The following is a 21,949-nucleotide window of genomic DNA, read 5'->3' as shown; positions in this document are numbered from 1 at the left end:
AATGTATATGTAAAATCATTTCTTTCTTTAATTTCATTTGTCTTTTTTATGGTTTATCCCCTGTTGTCACTGTATTTGATTTTCTTACACTGGATATAGTGTATACATTTATCTGAATTAGGGAAGGGAAGGGGAACATCAAAATGGCGAGACAAAGGACAAAGGGTGAACCAATGCAACAGTGATATTCACAAGACAATATGTTGCAAACTAACTGTACAACCTGGAGGGGGAGGTTGGGAGGTAAAGGAAGTAGGAGAAACATGAGAGAGGGGGTAACAAGTTTGATAAGAAATGTCCTCATTACCTTATACATATAACTGCAACCCCTCTGTACATAACTTTGACAATAAGATTAAATTTAGAAAAAAGAAATTAGTGAAGGAGCACAAATTAGAAAATGAGCTTACTGTTAGCCTCAATCTAACTGTAAGCCTGACTTTCAATTTTTTCTTCAATAATTTTCTTACATTGTGAAGGAAATAAAATTCAAGTTGGGTAACCCTGACTTCCATACACACATTTTTATGGTCTTTTCTTCACTTTCTGTGCAGTGCTTTTATAAATATAAGGCCACAGTAGCCGAGAAGGATGCACAGGATGTTCAACTCAGAAGAGAATCACGTTTCATGGTTTAGTGAGTGCCCAAAGGAGTAAGAAATGGAAGGAAAGGGAAGTTGAATTTTTTGAAGAACACTTCAGAGAGCTCTGGGAAGAAGTGTCATTGAACTCTATCAGGCTTAAAGGTGGTCAATGATATATTTTTTTTTTTGTTAGTTGGAAAGAAAGCTGTAGATATATAAGATACAGGGGAATATTACATATTTGAGTGTGATGTAATGATAAACATTGTAATGTAATGAATGCAACATTAATGATATGGAATAAGCAAGCTGTACTATCAATATTAATTGAGAAAGAGATTACAAGTGAGACCTGACCCACATTTTTATATAAGGGTTTTGCATTCCATGTTAAAGAATCAGTGTTTCTATTAAGATGGAGAAAGCATTTGATTGGTTGTCAAATCATAAGGTAGTTCCTCCAGTGTTGGAAATTATGTGATATCCTTGTTCTGATTTTAAACATCCCTATAGACTTAGGTTTTGCCTTATACATTGAATAAATAAAGATTAAAAAATCAGCAGAGCATGATCTGATTTTTCTTATTTGAACAGACTCCTTTAGGAATTTTCTTCTAGTAACTGGTAAATACATTTCAAATTCATTGAGTTGGAAATGAGATTGTTATCTGATACCTATATGTGTATAGAAATTGTAAGTAATTCTTCATCCTGTCATCCTGAAGATTTTATGGGCATCACTATAGAACTCATTCGCGTGTCTTTTACATTAATAAAACTGAATTAAAATGCTAGGGAAACACTGGTATATTCACTGTGTAGTAATGTATTCTAAATGCTAAGTGCTAAGTATACTTATTTCTATGAAAATAAAATTATATGAAGTGTGCAATTACAGTATTAAAGAGTATTCATCCACTTTAATTAAAATTTGCTTTGCATTTTATACCCCAATTTGTAGTATCGTATTCCATCAGCATTTCAGGTTCCCTTCTGTTGGAACAAGAGGTGCTTGGGATGATACTAAACATAATTCAGAAAGCAAATACAAGGAGATCACTTGATCGAGGGCATTTTTTTTTCATGCAAACTATCTTCGAGAATATGAAAAAGTCACCAAAATGGGTCACATTCTCCAAATGATATCATTAGGTTTTGAAACAAATGTTTTATACTTTATTCCTGAAAAAAACAAAATCCATGCCATTCTTGAGGCAAAGCTAATTATCTTAAGGCTTTGAGTCAACAGTTGCCAAATGGTCTCACAGTTAGCAACTGAAGAGAAATGAAGCACGGATTCATAAACCTTGGAGATTCACCTGGCCTCCTTTGCAGACAAGATTGTTCCCATGGCGTCAGACGAACAATTAAAAATCCTGAAAGTGAAGGTGACTCAGAAGTAAAAAAAAGAGTGAACTGAAAAGTGTAACTTCCTCAAATAGGTCTTCCACATTTCAGTAAAGGAATAACCAGAGCGTCGTGAAGGAAGAAGAGAGGGATTTGTTGAAAAACAAGTGTTGGTAGACAAGCATCATTCCACTGAGGTAGAGCAGTAGAACAAATATTGGGTCATCTCTTCAGTAACTATCTGGGAAATCTTCAGACCTCTTGCTCCTATTTTTGAGCCCCAATTCCCTGAAACAAAATTAGAGACATGGGCTAGATGATTTCTGAATCTGTTTATTCACTTGTAAAGGCTCACATGATATAAGTGTTATAGAATATATTTATAAAATCTTTGAATGTAAATAGCATAAGGAAGCCCTTGTCTGTTTTGATTCAGTACATAGAGGACATCTTTTCTCATAGTAGGCTAGGATGACAAGCATCATCCTAGCTACTCAGGAGGCTGAGATCTGAGGATCGAGGTTCTATTCCAGTCCAGGCAGGAATGTCTGTGAGACTCTTACCTCTAATTTCCCAGCAAAAAAACGTAAATGGAGATGTGGCTCAAATGAAAGAGTGGCAGACTTGAGAAATAAAGATAAGGGACAGAGACCAGGCTCTGAATTCAAGCCATAATGCCAAGCTTATCCAAATGTGTATTTCCAAGTTGGATAAATCAAAGAATCAAGTAATTATAGTTACAGTCCAAAAATTAATTTCAAAATCTATTTTCCAGATGCTATGTCCTGATTAAACCTTACCAAATGTAACTATGGAATTTACTGAATGAGCCCCTTGTCACTAGAGCAAATGAAAGTAACAGTCTAAATGGTAATTGAATGACAGCCAATTATGTATTTAAAGTATCATCTGTCTTTTAAAAGATGTTATGCTATTTAAAGATTGGGAGAATTAAAATATCCTCAATTATTTTCAATCTCAATGTACTGGACTTTTTAGAGGATCCATTTTCTAGAAGTTCATAGAATAAATGAAATGAAATTTCAGTAGATGCTATAGGGAAATGAAAGTGGTCATTTTGTTTTCACTTTATTTTCACATAAGCCTTCGAGCTTTAAAGGATACTAAATTACATCCCAGAACATTGATCTGTCAAATATGTGGACTATTGATCTGTGAGAAAAAAAAATTAACCTTTGTGCATTTTCTGACATCCAGTCTCTTACAACACATTTTTCTTTTCTTTTTTGTTGTTCATAGAAATTAATAATGGCAGAAATAAACATGTTTAATAAAATAAGATCTCCTGCAGTGGATTTTGACACACTCTGATTTATTTGTTTAATATTGAGTTCAGTAGAATGGCTCAGAAAATGTAGAGTTGCACGTTATGGCACATTTAAAGTCGAGACTTTAAATGGATACACTGAAACTAATGCATATTGTCCAACATGATAAGTTGTTTTTTTATTACAAAAAAGCATATTGAACAAAGGAAAAGTTCTTTAATCTTATAATGGTATGAGTTGTTTACTTAAAATTTTGGAGACCTCTTGAGAGTGATCAAGGGAGAAAATAGGCTGTTTTTCTAAAAAAAAAAAGTTGTCAGTTGTGCCATCTAATATACCTTTTGTGGAAAGGTAGCACTTGAAATAAAAAGTCAGTACTCAAGTACTGGTTTGCCTTAGGGCAAATTATTTTAAATGTTAGGGTCATATATTTCTCATTTCACAATGATGGTCATTTCCATTCTTAGCTCTAATCTGTGAATGAGTTTTTCATACTTGACTGGCCTTAATTTGTGGATTGACTCAAGTCTCTGTATAGAATGATGGGTAAACCAGTGTATTTGGTATTTATAATATTGGCATTTATAATTAATTAAATAAAGATGATATTTATAATATTGGTATTTATCAAGTTGTTAGTGATGAGGAATTTGTGCTAGCTCTTCTAGAAAGTTCCTTTTACTAAAGAATGACTACAGAAAGTGATAGCAGTAATGAAAGACAGAAAAGCCATCTGGATCTGTGTGTTTGCCTTGGTGATCACAAAATGGGAAAGCAAAGAGGCCAGTGCTCATCTTTTGAAATCTCAGGGTTGGGCTCTCCACTGCCTGGGTCTCCAGTGAAGACTGGTGGTACACTGTATCACATGAAAAAAACAGCTGAGTTCACAAGGTGAGGATGGAAATTGACTTGGACAACTTGTCCTCAAGAGAGTCACCTCACTCTGAAAATAGCATTCATCTCTTTGAGGGCACTCCCCATCCATGTCCTGTGAACTAGTCACCTCCCCCTAGTCACCCAGGGACAAAGCTTTCAAAATATGGATGTTCATGTGCCATACACACAACACACAGTATCCAAACCATTGCACTACTCATTAAAAACATGGCAACCTCAGACTCTATAGTTTGTAGACATCACTGTACTTGAGTTTTCAAATTCTCATCAAAGAAAATTGTGCTTTTTTGTTCTTGTATCAATGGTGAAGAAATAAATTACCTGTGTTACTGGAGAATAAAGGGGTGCTGGTTGGTTTGGTTTGGAGTGATCATAACAACCAAACATTCTATTTGTAGGACTGAACATGCACACTAAGGCAAATGTATCTATAAGATTCAAGAGTTAGTGTTCATGGGTTCTACTTTCTAAAAATGTGTTTGCTTAGATAAAACCTAAATATATTTATTCAATTTCAATTAAAGAACCTACTTTATATAATACATATGCAAGCCATAGGACTTCCTGCTTTGTGAAATTATCCAGTTTCTGGGCAAAATTCACTGTAGCAAACTCATAAAATATGAGGACTGAAGTCCCTGGAGCAGAAGAAATTTAACTTATGCAGCATGCCAACATGAGAGCTGGTAGAACTGGGGGCATGGAAGCACTCGTTTAATATTTTAGATTGCCTAGAGCAACGATAACCACAAACCCCAGGAAATGTTATTTGTGCCCATACAGTAACATTAATTTTCTTTTAATCTTTGTCAGCCCCAGGTAATATTTCAATTGAATTTCACATCCTTCCTCCCCGCCCCCCAAGGAATCAGAGATTCTGGAATTGAATGTCATTTACCTTAACTTTCTGTTTTTCCCCCAGTTATTTTGAAATCTTAAATGAATCTGAATCCAATAACTTATTATCTTACATTTACTTCTTCTTCTTCATATATATATACACACATATACACTCTGGAATTTAGCTTTCTCATTTATTGAGTTATTCATATTTTCATAATATGTATTCACATTTATTTCATATTTCTGTAATGCACATTGAGATTCCTCTGAACACATGTAAAGCTGTCACATGAGCTTTTGGAAGCAGTACTCATAGAGGTTGTGCAATTGTTCTGTAATCAAATACTCTGGGTTGAATATTCGAACCCACTTCATTTGAGCTCCCTCTCCTTAGGCAAGTTAATGCACTATTTTTGCCTCAATTTTTCTGTTGCACAAAGGGGACTAAGGATGTCACTTGCATCTCAATACTAGCAGAAGGCATAAACTATTTGTGTTAGGTACTGTATAGCATGCCTGCTATCTAGTTCAAACTTTTGTACATACACTTACTCTACCTGTAGAAATATCCTAGGTTATGGATACTTTAAGAAATATTTGAGAAGTTTTCTCTCTCTCTCTCATTATTTTTTTGCCAGTCATTGGGCTTGAATTCTGGTCCTGAGCACTGTCCCTGGCTTCTTTTTGCTCAAGGCTAGCACTCTACCACTTGAGCCATGGTGCCACTTCGGGCTTTTCTGTATATTTGATGCTGAGGAATCAAACCCAGGGCTTCATGCATGCAAGGAAAGCATTCCCAGCCCCTCTTTTTTTTTTTTTTTTTTAAGGCAAAACTTTAGCACAGAAGAGTAGTGAAGTACTTAAACATAATGACGTCTCCATTTTTTTGTACAGGGAAATGGAGAGCAATAAAACAGGATGGATTACAGATATTATGGTATAATCTTTCAAAAGTGACCAAAATAACTTACAGAAAAATTTTTAAAAGAAAGAAAATTTTAAAAGTGTGTTTTTTTGGCCTTATTGAAACTCCTCTGTACAGCTACTTGAAGGTAAAATAAAAAGATAGAAGTTTGATAAGAAATGTACTTACTGCCTCATGCATGAAACTCTAATCGCTCTACACATCATTTTGACAATAAATTAAAAATAAAGAGACCTCCGCAAAAAACAATAGAAAATTAATTTCCGACTGTTTGACCCTCCAAATCCTTTAACCCAAATTTTGATAAATACAATAAAAATTAAATATATGCTTTCAAGATTGTCTATGATATACAATTTCAACATTAAAGTAAAAAGTTGAATGTAATAACCTATGGACAAGCAAGGAAATCACTAAGCTATTTTAACCATGTTTATTAATTTTAACATAGTACTAAAATTATAAGTAATAGTGAATTCTTGCATATTTCAAGTATGTTGAGCAGCCATGGGAAACTCTGAATTTCTAAATTCAGTAAACCTATGAATATCTTCACACTTCACCACTACCACTAGCTGTTAGGTTAATGTAAATATTTATATACAAAGGCAGAGTTTCTTTAGCAGCAAATGAATTGAACATTAAATATAAAGTCTATATTGAAAGCTGACAGAAGAAATGTAAATGTCTAAATTTCAACAAAAATTAAATTAGTCTTACAGTAGGCAGATCCAGCTTTCCACCTTGCTGGAATTTCCTGACTTCTTGAGTAGGTATTTGCTTCAACTTCACTAAGAAGGAGAGATAGGAGAGAGTGCAAAACAAGCATCAATAGGCAAACCAAAGTTCTTATTGTAAAAATACAACAGCACAGAGATTGGATATTGAAACTCTACTGAGATGTTTATTACAGTTCTCTGTTTCTTCCCCTTCCTCACCATTTTCATCATACAGTATGTGATACCCACAGATCACCAGATTATTCTCACTCGAGAGTCTATTTCTACCCCAAATATTTTCACTGTTTAAGAAGAAACGTTGTGACATCAAAAAGCAAGGTATAGACATTCCTATGATTATTTTGGGCTACAAGCCCTAGGAGAAACGTGGAGCTAACTGCAAAAATGGATAAGATAATGTGTCTTAAAGTCTTAAAGAAATGAGATCAAATACTTTACAGATCAACTGGAAGGCCATTTTCAACTCATCCCCTTGTGAGAACTGTAGTGTCATAACACATAGTAAGGTGATTGCAACCACAGATTTTATCCAGGTGAGAGGAAGCAGTTGGATCAGTACTTGCTTCATAGAGAAAATAGCCAAGTTACTGAAAAAGAAAACTGAAGTAAGTATGAGTCTTCCATTTCTGTTAGGCCAACAATAGCAAATGTTAAACCAGAAAAGATACTCGGTGCATCCAGTCCTTGTCTGTAGGCCAGACCCTGAACCATGCTTCATAAATATTCTCTCAATCCCCACTAAATGTCATCTTAATCTGAAAGCAGTGAAATTTCCCAGGTGAAATTGTTCAAGATTGTCTCCAAGTCACACAGCGTGGAAGACAAAGTTGGAACTACTGACACAATTAGACTAAAGCAAAGATAGTCCTGGATTGGTTGCCCAGTGTCCAGAGTTTGAATTTCAAAACTGCCACTTAATGCACACCATGATCATTCGCTACAAGTTTCCTTTTCGGGACCACATCATTTAAAGTTCCTTCTAGCACTTTCCTGTACCTCCATAGCTTAGGCTAAGTGATAAAATGACACACTGTTATTGGAAGCCCTTTAATAACTATGATTTTTTATAGAGTCAAATCATAAGTACTTTCTATATTTTAAGAAAAATATGTTCAAAATTAAATTTCTGCAGTGGTAGAGAGAGAGAGAGAGAGAGAGTGTGTGTGTGTGTATTCCATCTGTTCATTTCAGTTTCTCTTGTCAGTCAAATAAACCAAATATATCTCATGATAATGGTTAGTATAGTTCTGATTTTCATTTCTAGTGAAACTGGGGAAATCTGTACGAGAGGATAGTAATTGAGGAAAAATTTTTAATCATTATGAAGGAATATTTCTTCTTCCTCTATGCTTTTTTGATAGAGACACTCCCCCCACCTCCCAGCTACTGGGATGTTCAATCATATGTCTGAAAGCAGGAGAGATTTTGGTAAGAAATTCTATTTTTTGAGTTAATAGGTTTTCCTTCTTTAATGCCTTACTAAACCATCTTAATTTAGCATGCTGTAGAACATTTGCTCCAGGGTAATTTTTTCCCCTACTGACAATTTATAACATTTTGGTTTGGTCTCAGGTGATTAATTTTGATCAATGCAAAGCATTTGGACTCTCTAACGAGAAAATATGTATAGTGAAGGAAATATATTTTTTCAACCATATCCGCTAGAGTATTTTAAAATATAATTTGCTCCCAACCTGTTGAAAAAATGTTATGTATGTATTGTTGAAGAATAATGAAGTAGACCTTACATCAATTAAGAATTTTGTGATTCTTGCATTACATTTAGAATTTTTTTTAGGAATTCTTCCATGCATATGTATATATATATATATATATATATAATCAGTATAAGTCTTCTATAAATTTTAATTAAATATTATACAAAATTTGCAATGTATTTTATATCATATGTATTGTATACATATATTATATCTATACTAATAATTTGAATGCCCTTGATTTTACTTTATTTTTCTAAGAGCAAGATTGTCTCATAAAACTTTTTTTCTGAAATATTGTAACATGCTTTAGTGGGAATTATACAAAATATAAAAATGAGTATCCATTGCATAATACATATGTAAATGGTACAGAAAAATGCTTTCACTTCCTTGGTATTTATATGATTTTTTTAAAAAATCCCTGTCCTAAGTGTTACTGTTTGGCTAATTGGAGCCATTTTATAGTCTCTGGCCCTAGAATCTTCTTTGAATCATAATCTTCACATAAGTTGTGTGAAATTTACACATGGCTGGGAAAAGAAAAACTTGTAGGAAACAACAAAAGCTATGTTTGCCTTTGTAACAAAGATGAATTAACTCTAAAGACAACTACAGGGTAATATACTCCAAAATGTTGAAACAGTGTATCCAAGGACGCAGATTCTAGATAACATATAAGACTGATACAACTTGATAGGATGTGACGCCATGTTTTGATGCAGTCCTGTACTGTGTGCTGCCTAAATCAGGGTAACAAATATACCTATCACCTCAAATACCATCTGTAATGAAGTCTCAAAAATCTATTTATGATACAGGTGAATAATGGCATTAACCTGCATATTTTTTCACATTGTCCATGGTAATATTTCCTTTAAAAGGAGAAAATGAAATGTAGATAAATGACTTTTGTTACTATGTGAGCCCTTATTCTTTCTATTCATATCTTAGCTCTTTATCCCCCTCCCCGCATTCCCCAAATGTTATAAAAGTAATTTATACCTAAAGAGTCCAAACTCCTTTGAAAAACTTCAAAAGTTCGCCAGGTTTTCAACCTAATCCTTTCATCTCTCCTTTGCCCAGCACACAGTATTTGCCAAGTAAACCCCTCGTTTTTCCTAGACACTTCCAAATAGAACAGTTCTCAATCTTCTATGTGCACAGAACCACTTGGAAATTTTTTGAAATGTCTATTGCCCTTCCGGGTATCTGGGGTCAAGCTAAGGTTCTGTGTTTCTAAGGAGCTTTGAGAGATGCGGTTTACTTTTCCAAGCTACGAGGAGCCCCTCTAGTAATTAAAGAGAAAGTTCCTCTCATCTTCTTGTCTTGATGCTTCCTTTACATAATCATCTTCTCAACATTGGCCACTTTTGATTGGTTATTTTGGTATTCCCAATGTCATGCCTGGCTCACAGAAAACATTTAGTTGATGTGTACTTTAAGATAATTTAAGGAGGAGGGGGAAGAAAGAATGAGATGGAGGAGAGAGGGTAGGGTGAAATAATAGAAGGTGAGGAAAAAGAATAAATGTTTACATGAAGAATCAAGGTCTGTAAAATCATAGATTTTTTTCTTTTGCTATTTTCACATTGTTCTCTCAGTACAAGAGATTGCCATGTAGGATTGAAGATGTCATCGAGATTAGAGAAGATTCAATCATTGTTCCAGAACATTGCCTTCTTAAATAAAGTAAATCAATAAAGATAGGTGAAGGCGACAGGTAGTCAGACAGACAGATAGATAGCTGAATAGATTACCCCTTGGTTTTATATATTGTGACCTCAAGGACATTTACAATTACTTTGCTGTGAAAATATGCAAGTTTCTTGTTTTAATCAATCATAATTTATATTAGGGACTTCAAGTATATCCCTTCTTGTTGTGGAAGGCAGATATAGATAGGAGGAAAGTATTTTGTCAGTCCTAAATCACAATTCTTATTAAATAGAAAAAAGATTTTTAAAGTCAAAATCCTAAATATTTTCTGGACCTCACTCCAGCGCAGTGCTCTTTTTCATTAGTCCTAGTTTAAGTATGGAACGGACTGTACAAGGGGAGGGAAGGATTGGGGGCTTACTGCACCTCACCTGCATACTGCCTGCACAATTTCCAGTTTAAATAGCACCACTGAAGCCGTGATGTCACCGGAGAACCCTCATTACTTAGAACAAATAAATCATTGAATTTTATAAATGGCCTTGAGGCTTAGCCAGAAATGTATTTGTGTCACTTTTCTTCAAAAGTGCTACTTCTCTCTCACACATCCATGCTCATGGTTGAGATAACAACTCTACAAGTGTTTCTTGTTACATGATTTTTTTTCCATCAATGGTCTTGAATCAGTAGTAATTATTAGTTTCTTCTTTGTCAACAATAATATATACTTTTTCCCCCCCTTTCAGGGTTTAAACTTGAAAAGACTGGAGGCCGTACAAGGAGGCAGAGAGGTAAGAATGCTTAAAGGAAGAGGGAGGGGGAAGAAGAAAGAACATGGTTTTAGTGATGTGGTGATGGTGATTAATATTGATTTGGTGATTGGGCAAATGTTGAGAAAAAATTTGTGTACATGTACTTCCATTCATTCTGGTAAAGGTATGTTTCTCACACATTTATCTGAGTGTGTGATTTGTGCTTGATCCTCTGAAGCTGAAACAAATGCAAAGTTTCTGTGAGACTGGATTTCTGCTTCCGAGGAGGCATTGTAAATGAACTTTGTAGTGCAATATTTATAATGACCTATTGAGAAATCTGCAAAATTTCTCACAATGTAACTATCGTACAACTTCTGGGATTTTTCTTTCTCCTGTCAGAGGTTAAGGTGCATTATTAGACAGTGTGAAGTTGTTCTGGATATATTAGAAGTGTTAAAACTTCATTATTGCTGATTATCACAGGTGCTCTTAACATCGCTGAATATATCATACACATTATGTATATATAGTGTTCTAATTTTAACAAGTAAAGGCAAGATTAATTAAAATTCTTTCCACGCCGAAAGTATAAATGCTTTATTCTATAAACCAAGCTGGTAAGAGTGCTAAGAGGAATAGGAAGCGAAAAATATGTATCAGAAAATCAATAGTTTTTTTTTTTTTTTTGCAGAAAACGTAAGTTCATTTTTGTTGATGCTCATGTAACAAATTATGGGCAAAACTGGACATCTTTTCTCTTACAAAATGAGCAAATAAATCTTACTTGGCTGAACATTTGTGGGTTCTTTTTCCTTGTAACCCATCTCTCCTCTATTGAATGCATAGCATTCACTTTGCTCCTTGCCATTTTATTTTCTAGTTATGGGTTTATTTTTATTTTGGAATTTGGCATCGTAGTCACTGGTAAACCTGTCATTTAGCACTTCTTTCCCTTTCCTCTGCTCATTTCCTTCCAGAAGAATCTATTAAGTTGGCAGGGAGTGTAATAGTTGGCTCGCATCAGCAAAAGAGCTGCAGAAGGTGAAATATTGACAAACCCTTCGATATTTTTCATGTGGTAGGAGAGGGAGGTAATAAGGATGTAGGCATCGGGACGATTGGGGTGAAATAACACTCTATCAGGAAGACCTCAGAGCTGTTTACTGTTTGGTGTGTGAGGGTTAATGTTTTTCCTCAGACAGGAGACCAAAATGATCTACTTAGAGAAAGAAGTAAACCCATCACCTCCTAAATGAAAGTTCATAGTGTGCTGTCCAGCCACCATTTATCAGAGCTGATCTCATGCCTTCCGGACTCACAGGCGGAGTGAGCCTCTCACAACCACTTCCTCCTCCAACAGGAGCTCCAGCATACAGAAGAGCACTTAAGTCACATACACACACACACACACCCATGGCATCCCCTCAGATGTGGGGAATTTTTATCATTCATTTTGTTAGTTTTTCCTGTTACTTTGGGTTGTTATTTTGGTATTAATTATGGTTGGTCTTAGTCAAAAAAGAGAAATACCGTGTGTTGAATTTTATTACAAAGGATCTTATTTCCTCTGATTTTATTTTTATTAGAAATTCGGTGGTGAGTAATGAATATAATAACAATATGCTTTAGATTTTACAAAGTCCCATAACGTGTATCTTGTCGGAAGTTCAAATTTTGTAGTGATTTATCACTATATATGTACATGTACATGTTGATCGATATGGATTTATAGCCCTATATAAATATAGATCTATCTATCATCTATGCATCTATATCTTTATAGACAAGATAGCCTTGATTGGGTTATTTTTTTCTAAGATTCTTGAAGCTAATTGTGAAGACGGTAAGTTCAGCACATTTATTGTGGTCGAATGAAGTCTCCTGTATCTTCCAATCCATGCATCGAAAACAAATATGCCTTATTAACATTCAAATCCCCTTTATTCTAGCTTGTAGAAGCTCTGGTTTACTAGGGTATTTGTCTCTTCAATGTAAACACTCACCAGCTTTTCCCATGACTGTGAAATCTAGAATGTTTTATGGTAAGAAGCATGAGGAGGAACAAGATAATGAGGGGAAGTGTGTTGTGAAAACATTGCTGTCAAGTCTCAGCAGCAGATGATCTGTAGACAAAGAATGCAATTGCTCTCTTAAGTGCCTTGTGGTCTCTCTTGCCTAGGAAAGGTGACATTTATCTCCTGGGCTCCATTTGGCTTAAGTCTATTGTATGCATGCTTTACAAAAAAATAGTGGGCTTCTGAAGACATTAAATTTAAGTGTGCAAATCTGAAGAAATTCTTACTGCAACCTCTTAGAATTTCTCATGATAATGCTGACATGATTGATCAAGATTCAATGACAATGATTGTCTCTTAAAATGAATTACTTTGTTTTAGTTCAAGTGACAGATATTCCCAATAGGTGTTGATGGATGTAATACGAAGGACCTATTTCCAAATATTTATACAAAGGCTTTAGAAGTGTCTTTTGAAATATTCTATTTACTTATTGAAGCAATGAAGCAGAGCATGCTTGGAAATAGAAGCCAGACTTAACTCTATTTAGCTAAGAAGTAAATATGATTAAACAGCTAATTGCTAGACCTGAAAGCCAGATTGGAACACTATATGCTGTACAAAAAAATGTAAATTGACAAGTGGTTAACTTGTAAGTGATTTTTCTGAGGAAGTTACATAAATTGTTTGTATTCATCTGCATTGGTTGATCATAGATCTTATTATGAAAATTATAAAAGTTATATTAATATAGTTGCACATTTGTATGTATAAATTTTCTATCAAGTGAGGGGATTAATCTTTATAGATAATCAGCTTTTTTAGAAAAAGGAGATTATGAGAGTACAAAATGTGACAATTCAACACAAACTCTAAGTAATGTACCATTGATTCTTCTAGCAATCTTGCAGTTCATAGAAAATCCTCCGTGAAATTTCATTGGGTTAAAACCCAAAGAAGGCATTCTCAAAAAGTTTTTCTCGGGCTGGGGATATAGCCTAGTGGCAAGAGTGCCTGCCTCAGATACACGAGGCCCTAGGTTCGATTCCCCAGCACCACATATACAGAAAACGGCCAGAAGCTGCGCTGTGGCTCAAGTGGCAGAGTGCTAGCCTTGAGCGGGAAGAAGCCAGGGACAGTGCTCAGGCCCTGAGTCCAAGGCCCAGGACTGGCCAAAAAAAAAAAAAAAAAAAAAAAAAAGTTTTTCTCTTTCTGTGGTTCTTTTATTGTTGATAACTAAGGTGCTCTTAATTTTCTTAAAAGGCTATATACACCATTGTCATTTTGAAGAGTGGTATACTTTAAAAATGAAGTCTGTTAATGCATTAAATATTTATCTGTATATGAGTGTGTATGCACTATGTTTGCAAGACAGATTCAAAATTAATACATGGTAGATTTTCTTTACTTCCATTTTACCTCTGGAATCTCCAGACATCAGTATTTTGAAGTACCTCTTAAGTCTAAAAATACGTGCTGTATGAATGAAGAGAAGTGGTATGATTGGATTGGATTGATTTTGCCTAAAAAATTCAGCATAGTGTGATAAACTAATGTGAGCAACAATGGAGACTGTGGCTGTCCTAGTAGAATTTATAGAGATCCTAGAACTCTTGTGATTGTTCACATAGAGTAAAAGTATATAAAAATCCATGGTCACTCGTTTATATCTTCAGAATATAGATTCCCAAAATGATGAAAAACAGAAGCAGAGATTGTATTTGTATTCTGGATATCTGAAGGCAAGAGTAGTTGCATACTTGAATATAAGATTTTATTTAAATTGCTTTATACGTATAAACATAGTCATTTATAGTTTTCTAAACATAGAAATAGACATTTCTTATCATCTTTGGAACCACTGTATAGAAAAATATTTCAAAAATATTATAGATATACTCCTTCTTACTACAAAAATTCCTGGTTGTTTTAGAAATTATTCAATTGCCAATATTTGGCAGGCATTATTACAACCAGGATCTCAGTTTTATCTATGGGATTCAAGTGCAGTTGGAATTCACCATTTTCAAGAAAATCATGAGTGTGTATTATTGTGTATTGGGGTGCTGGATATTTTATAGTCTTGAATATTTCACTAACTTTCCCTTTTGACTTAGTGTTCTGATCTTTTCACTCACTTCTGAAAATCGTAAATGGGAAATTTATAGATGATACCTAGAAGATTTAGAAACATAACTAGTATATGGGACATTAGAATGAAAGTCAATATTTTGTCAAATTCATTTCCAGCCATAATATACCTTTATGTGCATTAATTATTTCAGGAATTTTAAGGTTTTATATGTTAAATAATACATAAATGTCCCAGTAAGATCATTTTTGTTTGGATCATAGATATCATGTCTTTGGTAATAGACCTGGATAATTTATGCATTCTTTGTACCTTGATAAGATGCGTATTTCTGCTTAAAAGCCACTTCTAAATCCGGACTCTAAAATGGAGGAACTTTATAGACTATGATACTTTTCTTCTGAGCTTCAAAATAATTTGTCTGCCTGGAATATTATCAGAAGAATGATTTCAAGTGGAAAAGAAATTAGAAAAACACTCTTGATGTTTATTTCCATTTGTACCTTAACGAAAATTATTAAGCAGACAATTTTATGACTAGCTTATTGCTGGAGTTAAGGAAACTGACTGGATGTTTTCCATGTCTAACAGACCCCCTGGAGGGAATCATTTTTAAAAGAAAAAAAATTTTTTTGAGTTGGAGAGCTTGAACTCAAGCCCCAGGCACTATACCTAGGCTCTTTTGCTCCTGACCAGTGATCTACCACTTTGCACAACAGCGCCACTTCCGGGTTTTTGGAGGTTAACTGGAGATAAACGTCTCATGGAGACTTTCCTGTCCAGGTTGGCTTTGAACTGTGATCCTCCGATCTCGACTTCTTGAGTGGCTAGGATTACAGGCATGAACCATCAGCATTTAGCCAAGGGAATCACTTTCAATAACAAAAAGAAAAATATGTGGCTACTAAGCAGAGAGCTAAAATGGAAGCTAGTGAACAGTTCTTGGAAATAAGGGCTTGCAAAAGTGTTGAAGTGCTACTGTTCCCTTAAGGGCTAATAATGAGTGTAATTTCGAAATACAGAAAGTAATTATACTTCTTTGTACTATTTTTTTTTAATTTTTATTGTCAAACTGATATACAGAGCGGTTACAGTTTCATATGTTAGGCATTGAATACATTTCTTGTATTTCTTGTATTTCTTGTTACCTCCTCCCTCATTCCCCCTTCCCCCCCTCTTTTCATCCCCCCCCCCAAGTATTGCTTTTGTAATCGTTTGTCTTTTTTACCCTGTGTCTCTCGATTTTAGTATTCCCTTTCAGTTTCCTAGTTCTAATACCACTATACACCATTTCCAGTGTACTCAGATAGGATACAGAGATAGTGCAGGTACAACCACAGGAAGGGGATACAACAGGATCATCAATAATAGAAGCTACGGTTTCACATCGCATGTTGAAAGTAATTACAACAGTGATATAACAGTTGCTTCCATAACATGGGGTTCATTTCACTTAGCATCATCTTTTGTGTTCATAAGGGTATAGCTATTGAGCTCTTGTGATCCTCTGCTGTGACTAGCCTAAACCTATGCTAATTATTCCCTACGAGGGAGACCATAGAGTCCATGTTTCTTTGGGTTTGGCTTACTTCACTTAGTATAATTTTTTCCAAGTCCTTCTATTTCCTTACAAATGAGGCAATGTCATTCTTTCTGATAGAGGTTCTTTGTACTATTATGTAGTAAATAAAAGGCTTCCATAAGATAAAGATCAGAGTTGCCAATTATCTTTAATAATTTTCTATAAAAGCTGCTTCCATTTGCACATTTTCTTTATGACTCAATATTCTTTGTACAGTGTGTAAAATTTCCAATCTTGTTCCAAGTTTAAATAGTCCATTTTTGGTTTCTATATATGAGATAGTTCCATAACCACATTGATTGTAATATTTTTTAAAAATACATGCTGGCTAATAGTATTCTCTTACTTAAGTTATAAAAACTAGACAAAATATATTTAAATAGAATTTATAAATGATTCAGTGCTCATGCTTTGACACTTAGGTATATGTGATTTGATAAGAAATCAGATATCCTCCCTTTTTTATTCTTTATCAAATTGGCAGGCAATAAAAAAGTAAAGTTTGTATTTACTTATGAATCAAGATTTAGTAGAAAGAAGTATGCTTAACAAGCCCATAAGAATTGTTCCTATTTCAAAGGGAAGATGAGAGAATTAAACACATTAAGATAGGTAAAGCTGTTTAGGCACCTTGCACATGGAAATCACCCAATAACTGCCAGAAGTTGCTACTGTTGTTGGGTGTATCCTGTGTGTGATTCTTCTTTCCTCATCTTTGCTTCTAATGGAGCAGTTTGTGTGTCATGTTGTTTACTATATGTATGGTATCTATACCACAAAATCACGAGACACTTAAGTTAACCTCTTAACGTGATTTCACATTCTATCTGAATATAATTTGTTCTGGTGGGAGAAAAAAATAAAGATATGCTGGATGCTAGTGGCTCAGGCCTGTAATCCTATTTATGTTGGAGGCTGAGATCTGAAGTTTTTGGTTCAAAGCCATTTACCGGACATTCAACAGACAAAGGCCTCATCTCTAAATTATATGCAGAACTAAAAAAATTACCTTCTTCCAAAACAAAACCGCAAATAACCAATAGCCCCCTCATCAAGTGGGCTAAAGACTTACAAAGAAACTTCTCTGATGAGGAAATGAGAATGGCCAAGAGACATATGAAAAAATGCTCTACATCACTGGCCATAAAGGAAATGCAAATCAAAACAACATTGAGATTCCATCTCACCCCAGTAAGAATGTCATATATCAAGAAAACTAATAATAACAACTGTTGGAGGGGATGTGGCCAAAAGGGAACCCTACTTCATTGTTGGTGGGAATGTAAACTGGTTCAGCCACTCTGGCAAGCAGTATGGAGATTCCTCAGAAGGCTCAATATAGAACTCCCCTATGACCCAGCAGCCCCACTTTTGGGTATCTATCCAAAAGCCCACAACAAAATCTGTGAAACTCCTATTCTAATTAACTAACACAACCCAAGAAAGAAAGAAAGAAAGAAAGAAAGAAAGAAAGAAAGAAAGAAAGAAAGAAAGAAAGAAAGAAAGAAAGAAAGAAAGAAAGAAAGAAAGAAAGAAAGAAAAAAAAAGAAATAAAGAAAGAGAGGGAGGAAGGAAGGAAGGAAGGAAGGAAGGAAGGAAGAAAGGAAGGAAGGAAAAGAGAGAGAGAGAGAGAGACTCGGAAGTGGAAGTGGGGCTATAGTGGTAGAACACTAGCCTTGTGTAAACGAAGCTTAAGGACAAGGCCTAGGCCCTGAGTAAAAGGCCCAAACCCCAACTAAGTAGGTAGGTAGGTAGGTAGGTAGGTAGATAGATAGATACATAGGTAGATAGATAGATAGATTTAACATTCTAACTTGGTTTTAATAAATTCAAAATGGAGAAAAAAATCTACCTGGAATTTCTAACTTAAGCTCAGCAGCCACCAGTTCCATACTTTCTATTATAGTTGGGAGAACATGACTGCACTTCTAACTGAATGCAGTTTTCAGAAGTAGTGACCTGTACATGGTTAGTCAGCTGCTTTATATAAGTTCTGTATCTGATCTTCAGATTCAATTTTGAAGTGTTTTTTCTGTGCTTGGAACCATTGGCATTCTAAGGATCCATAAATTAAAAAAAACAGATTAAAACCAAGTTTATTATATCTACTTCCATACAAAAAACACATCACAGGTAGTCTTGATCACAGTCCAATTAGAAGATAAAATCTAAAGTGTACTCAAATTAGTGATTTTAGTTTTTCGTTTGGAAATGGTGGCCCAATCACAAAAAATAGGTACATAGAGACAGAAGATGTCACAAGAGAAGCAAAGACAATGAGAGTGGAAAGGAAAGAGTGATAATTGAGGCAGCAAATAGATTGAAGTATAGAAAACCTATCACACAGAAGATGGTTGACTACAGGTTGAAACCAACCTCAGAATTCTAATCTGTTCACTTATTGAACATTCCAACTAGGTCTTTTATTATTATTATTATTAATTATTATTATTATTATTATTGTCAAGGTGAAGAAGAGAGGGGTTACAGCTACATATAGTAGGTAGTGAGTACATTGGTTGTCCAACTTGTTACCTTCTCCCTCATTTTTCTCCCACCTTCCCTCCTCCCCAATCTCCGGCTCTCCCTCCTGCCCCCTCTCTCCCTGAATTGTGTGGTGAGTTTACAACATATTGTCTAGGTCTTTTCACACAGAAACTTCAGATTGTAGTGAATGAAATTACTGCTAGTTGGTGATAGGGACAGATGAGTTAGCACATAAGGAAAGCAGAGGCTTACCATAGATAAGCAAACCCACTTGCTCACTAAGACAATTTCCCAATCACCTTAGCCTCTGTAGGGCCCCTTTCAAGCCAGCCATTTTCTTCCAAACAAAATGAAACTAAATAGGACAAAGAGAAGATGGAAGCAAGTCCCTGTACAGTTTTTAGAAGTGAACTTTGCCTAAAGGACATTATTTCGGGACAGCCTGTTGAATTCATGATTTCTTAGCATTAGGCTTGACTTGTATTGGTAGTAAGAATCACAGACACGTGGTATAAAAAAGTAGGCTTTTCATCAAATATAAGAATTTTCAAAATTGAATTGATAGACAAATATTGTAGGAAAGCACTCAATTTTATACAGGCAGAAATTTTGCACTTAAAAATAGTATGTTTAGAGCACCAGCTGCATTTGCAAGCAGAGGCGTCAGAATACAGCACTTGACAACTAAAAGAAAGGTGTGCTTCAAGTAGAATGATTTCAATCAGGCGGTAAAGGATTTCCAATTGGACTTCCAGCTGTCTCCTTTACATTTTCTCTGCCATCTCTGAAAAGACCATAGAGAGACAAAATCTGTTGACCAAAAAAAAGTTCAATAACCTCGATGAGATTAAAAGAAACACCTCAGTAATAAAGCTTTTGCAGGTCTCCTAATGCAGATCTTGCAAGATGGTCTTATAGAAGCAATCAGGAAAATTTTCTGGCATGATAGATTTTCACAGCAAGGTAAAAATTAATGGAAATTTCAACTTCTGGGTTCTAGAATACAACACATTTCCCCCATTTATATGTGTTTTTTTTAAACTTCTGGATGTAAGTAAGAACTTAAGAGTTTTAGAACGGATTTTGCAAGGAGTTGAAGATCAAGAAAAATTGCAGTAGAATGATTTTGATTTTCAAGCAGCATATGTTATAGTATCTAAAATATATTAAGCCATTTTATTTTTAAAAGGCAAAAAGGTGTCCATTTCCTCCCCTATATCACTATTTTTTTTTTGTCAGTCCTGGGGCTTGAACTCAGGGCCTGGGAACTATCTTTGAGTTTCTTTTGCTCAAGGCTAGCACTCTAACACTTGACTCACAGTGCCACTACTGATCTCAGCCTTCTGAGTAGCTAGAATTATAGGCATAAGCCACCAGCACTTGGCTATATTTAATACTTAAATTTTCTTCTTAAAGTATAAAGGTTTATTTTTTACTCTTGTTTTTATTTGTATATACCACTGATTATATATTTGTTTCTTGCCCTTTAACTATGCCAATTAATGGAAAAGGAAAATACTAATCCAGATGGTTGAACCAATTCAAGCTTCTTTCATCAGACAAGTATTTATTCATATACTAATGAAAGGAACACTGATGATTCCATTCTTAATTACAAATAGAAGCTAATTGCCACATCAAAGATATACAGAAAGAAATGTGTTCATTGTTTTGGTACTTATCAATAACTTAATGCGAGAATTTCTTTTCTTTTTGGATTTATCTTTCCATGTAGAAGAAACAATCTCTGTAAACTATCTAAAATTTTAATAACTGTCTATCCTGATTAAAGTACTCAATTCCCATAAATCTACAGAAGGAGTCACTCTTCTCTAAAGATCTTTGCTGCTCGTTCTTCTCAGCTTGGACAAATCTTTCCCCATTCCTGACTTATCCCTTTCCTGAAAGACAGTTATTTGATGTTATTCTCTGTCCTTATACCACCTAACCAGTTCTTTGACCTCAGCCCTAAGTCTGCTCAATGGAGAATAAGAGCTCTGATTAGTCCTGTGATGACGTTTGATCACAAACTAAGGGATTGAGGTACAGTCTCTTCTGCATGATCATGAACATATTAACTTTTTGTAATCAAGATTGTAAATAAGATTGCCTATGAATAAAAAAAACTGATTCCTTAGCTTCTAAGAAACACCATGCTTTCAAATTTTCATATGAAGTTATGCAAATTTCATTGAAAGTTCAAAGATGAAAAACATTTAGTTGTATACAATTTAATACCCTTAAGGATATTTGTTATTGTGTGTTATGTTGGTTTCGAGGGTTGCCGTAAGAAAACACTTTGGAGTGCATGGAAATCACAACAGTGTTGTCTCACAGATCTGGAGGCTAGATGTCTGTTCTGACAGCATGGGTATGATGCGTCGGCAGGCTAGCCTTCTCTCATCTCACCTGAGTGTATAGATGAGTGCATTCTCATTGTGTCCTCAGAACCAGCATTCCTGTTATCTATGTGTTCAAAGTTCCTCTGATAAGGTCACCAGACAGGTAAAATTAGGGCTCACCTAATAGCCTTGTTTAATCTTTATCACTTTTTACAGGTTGATTTATTCCCACAGAAACACATGAAGTTGCTGTAGTTTGGGTCATCAATCTCCTCCAAAGGTGTCTGTGGTTGAGGGCTCTGTCTTCCTTGTGGTACTATTGAGTGACCATGAAAACTTAGAGACCAGAAGGAGGGTTTACGTAATTAGGTCCATGCATTGAATGGGATTGTAAAACCTGTTTCTCCTTTTTCTCTCTTTTATTTTTCTATCCTGGAACTGGCTTTAAAAAAAAATTATTGTCAAACGGATTTACAGAGAGGTTACAGTTTCATACGTTAGGCACTGGATACATTTTTTGTACTGTTTGTTACCTCCTCCCTCATTCCCCCCTCCCCCTCCCCCTTTCCCTTCCCCCCCCATGAGTTGTTCAGTTGGTTTACACCAAACAGTTTTGCAAGTATTGCTTTTGTAGTCGTTTGTCTTTTTACCCTGTGTCTCTCGATTTTGGATTC

The 21,949-nt window shown here is 35.0% G+C and overlaps 1 protein-coding gene across 1 annotated transcript in view; it reads left to right on the top strand.

The window, feature by feature from the left end:
* The window catches only part of Ccser1 (coiled-coil serine rich protein 1), a 671,676-nt gene that overhangs the window by 433,593 nt on the left and 216,134 nt on the right, over positions 1 to 21,949 (top strand). The window contains exon 11 of the mRNA XM_048333671.1: positions 10,749 to 10,793. Within this exon, the coding sequence (XP_048189628.1) occupies positions 10,749 to 10,793 (45 nt within the window). The remainder of the gene's footprint in view (positions 1 to 10,748; positions 10,794 to 21,949) is intronic.

The sequence above is a fragment of the Perognathus longimembris genome, chromosome 24 (assembly GCF_023159225.1).
Source record: "Perognathus longimembris pacificus isolate PPM17 chromosome 24, ASM2315922v1, whole genome shotgun sequence".
Taxonomy (NCBI): Eukaryota; Metazoa; Chordata; class Mammalia; order Rodentia; family Heteromyidae; genus Perognathus; species Perognathus longimembris.
The sequence above is the reverse complement of the archived record's forward strand: the minus strand, read 5'-3'. Positions and strand labels throughout refer to the sequence as shown.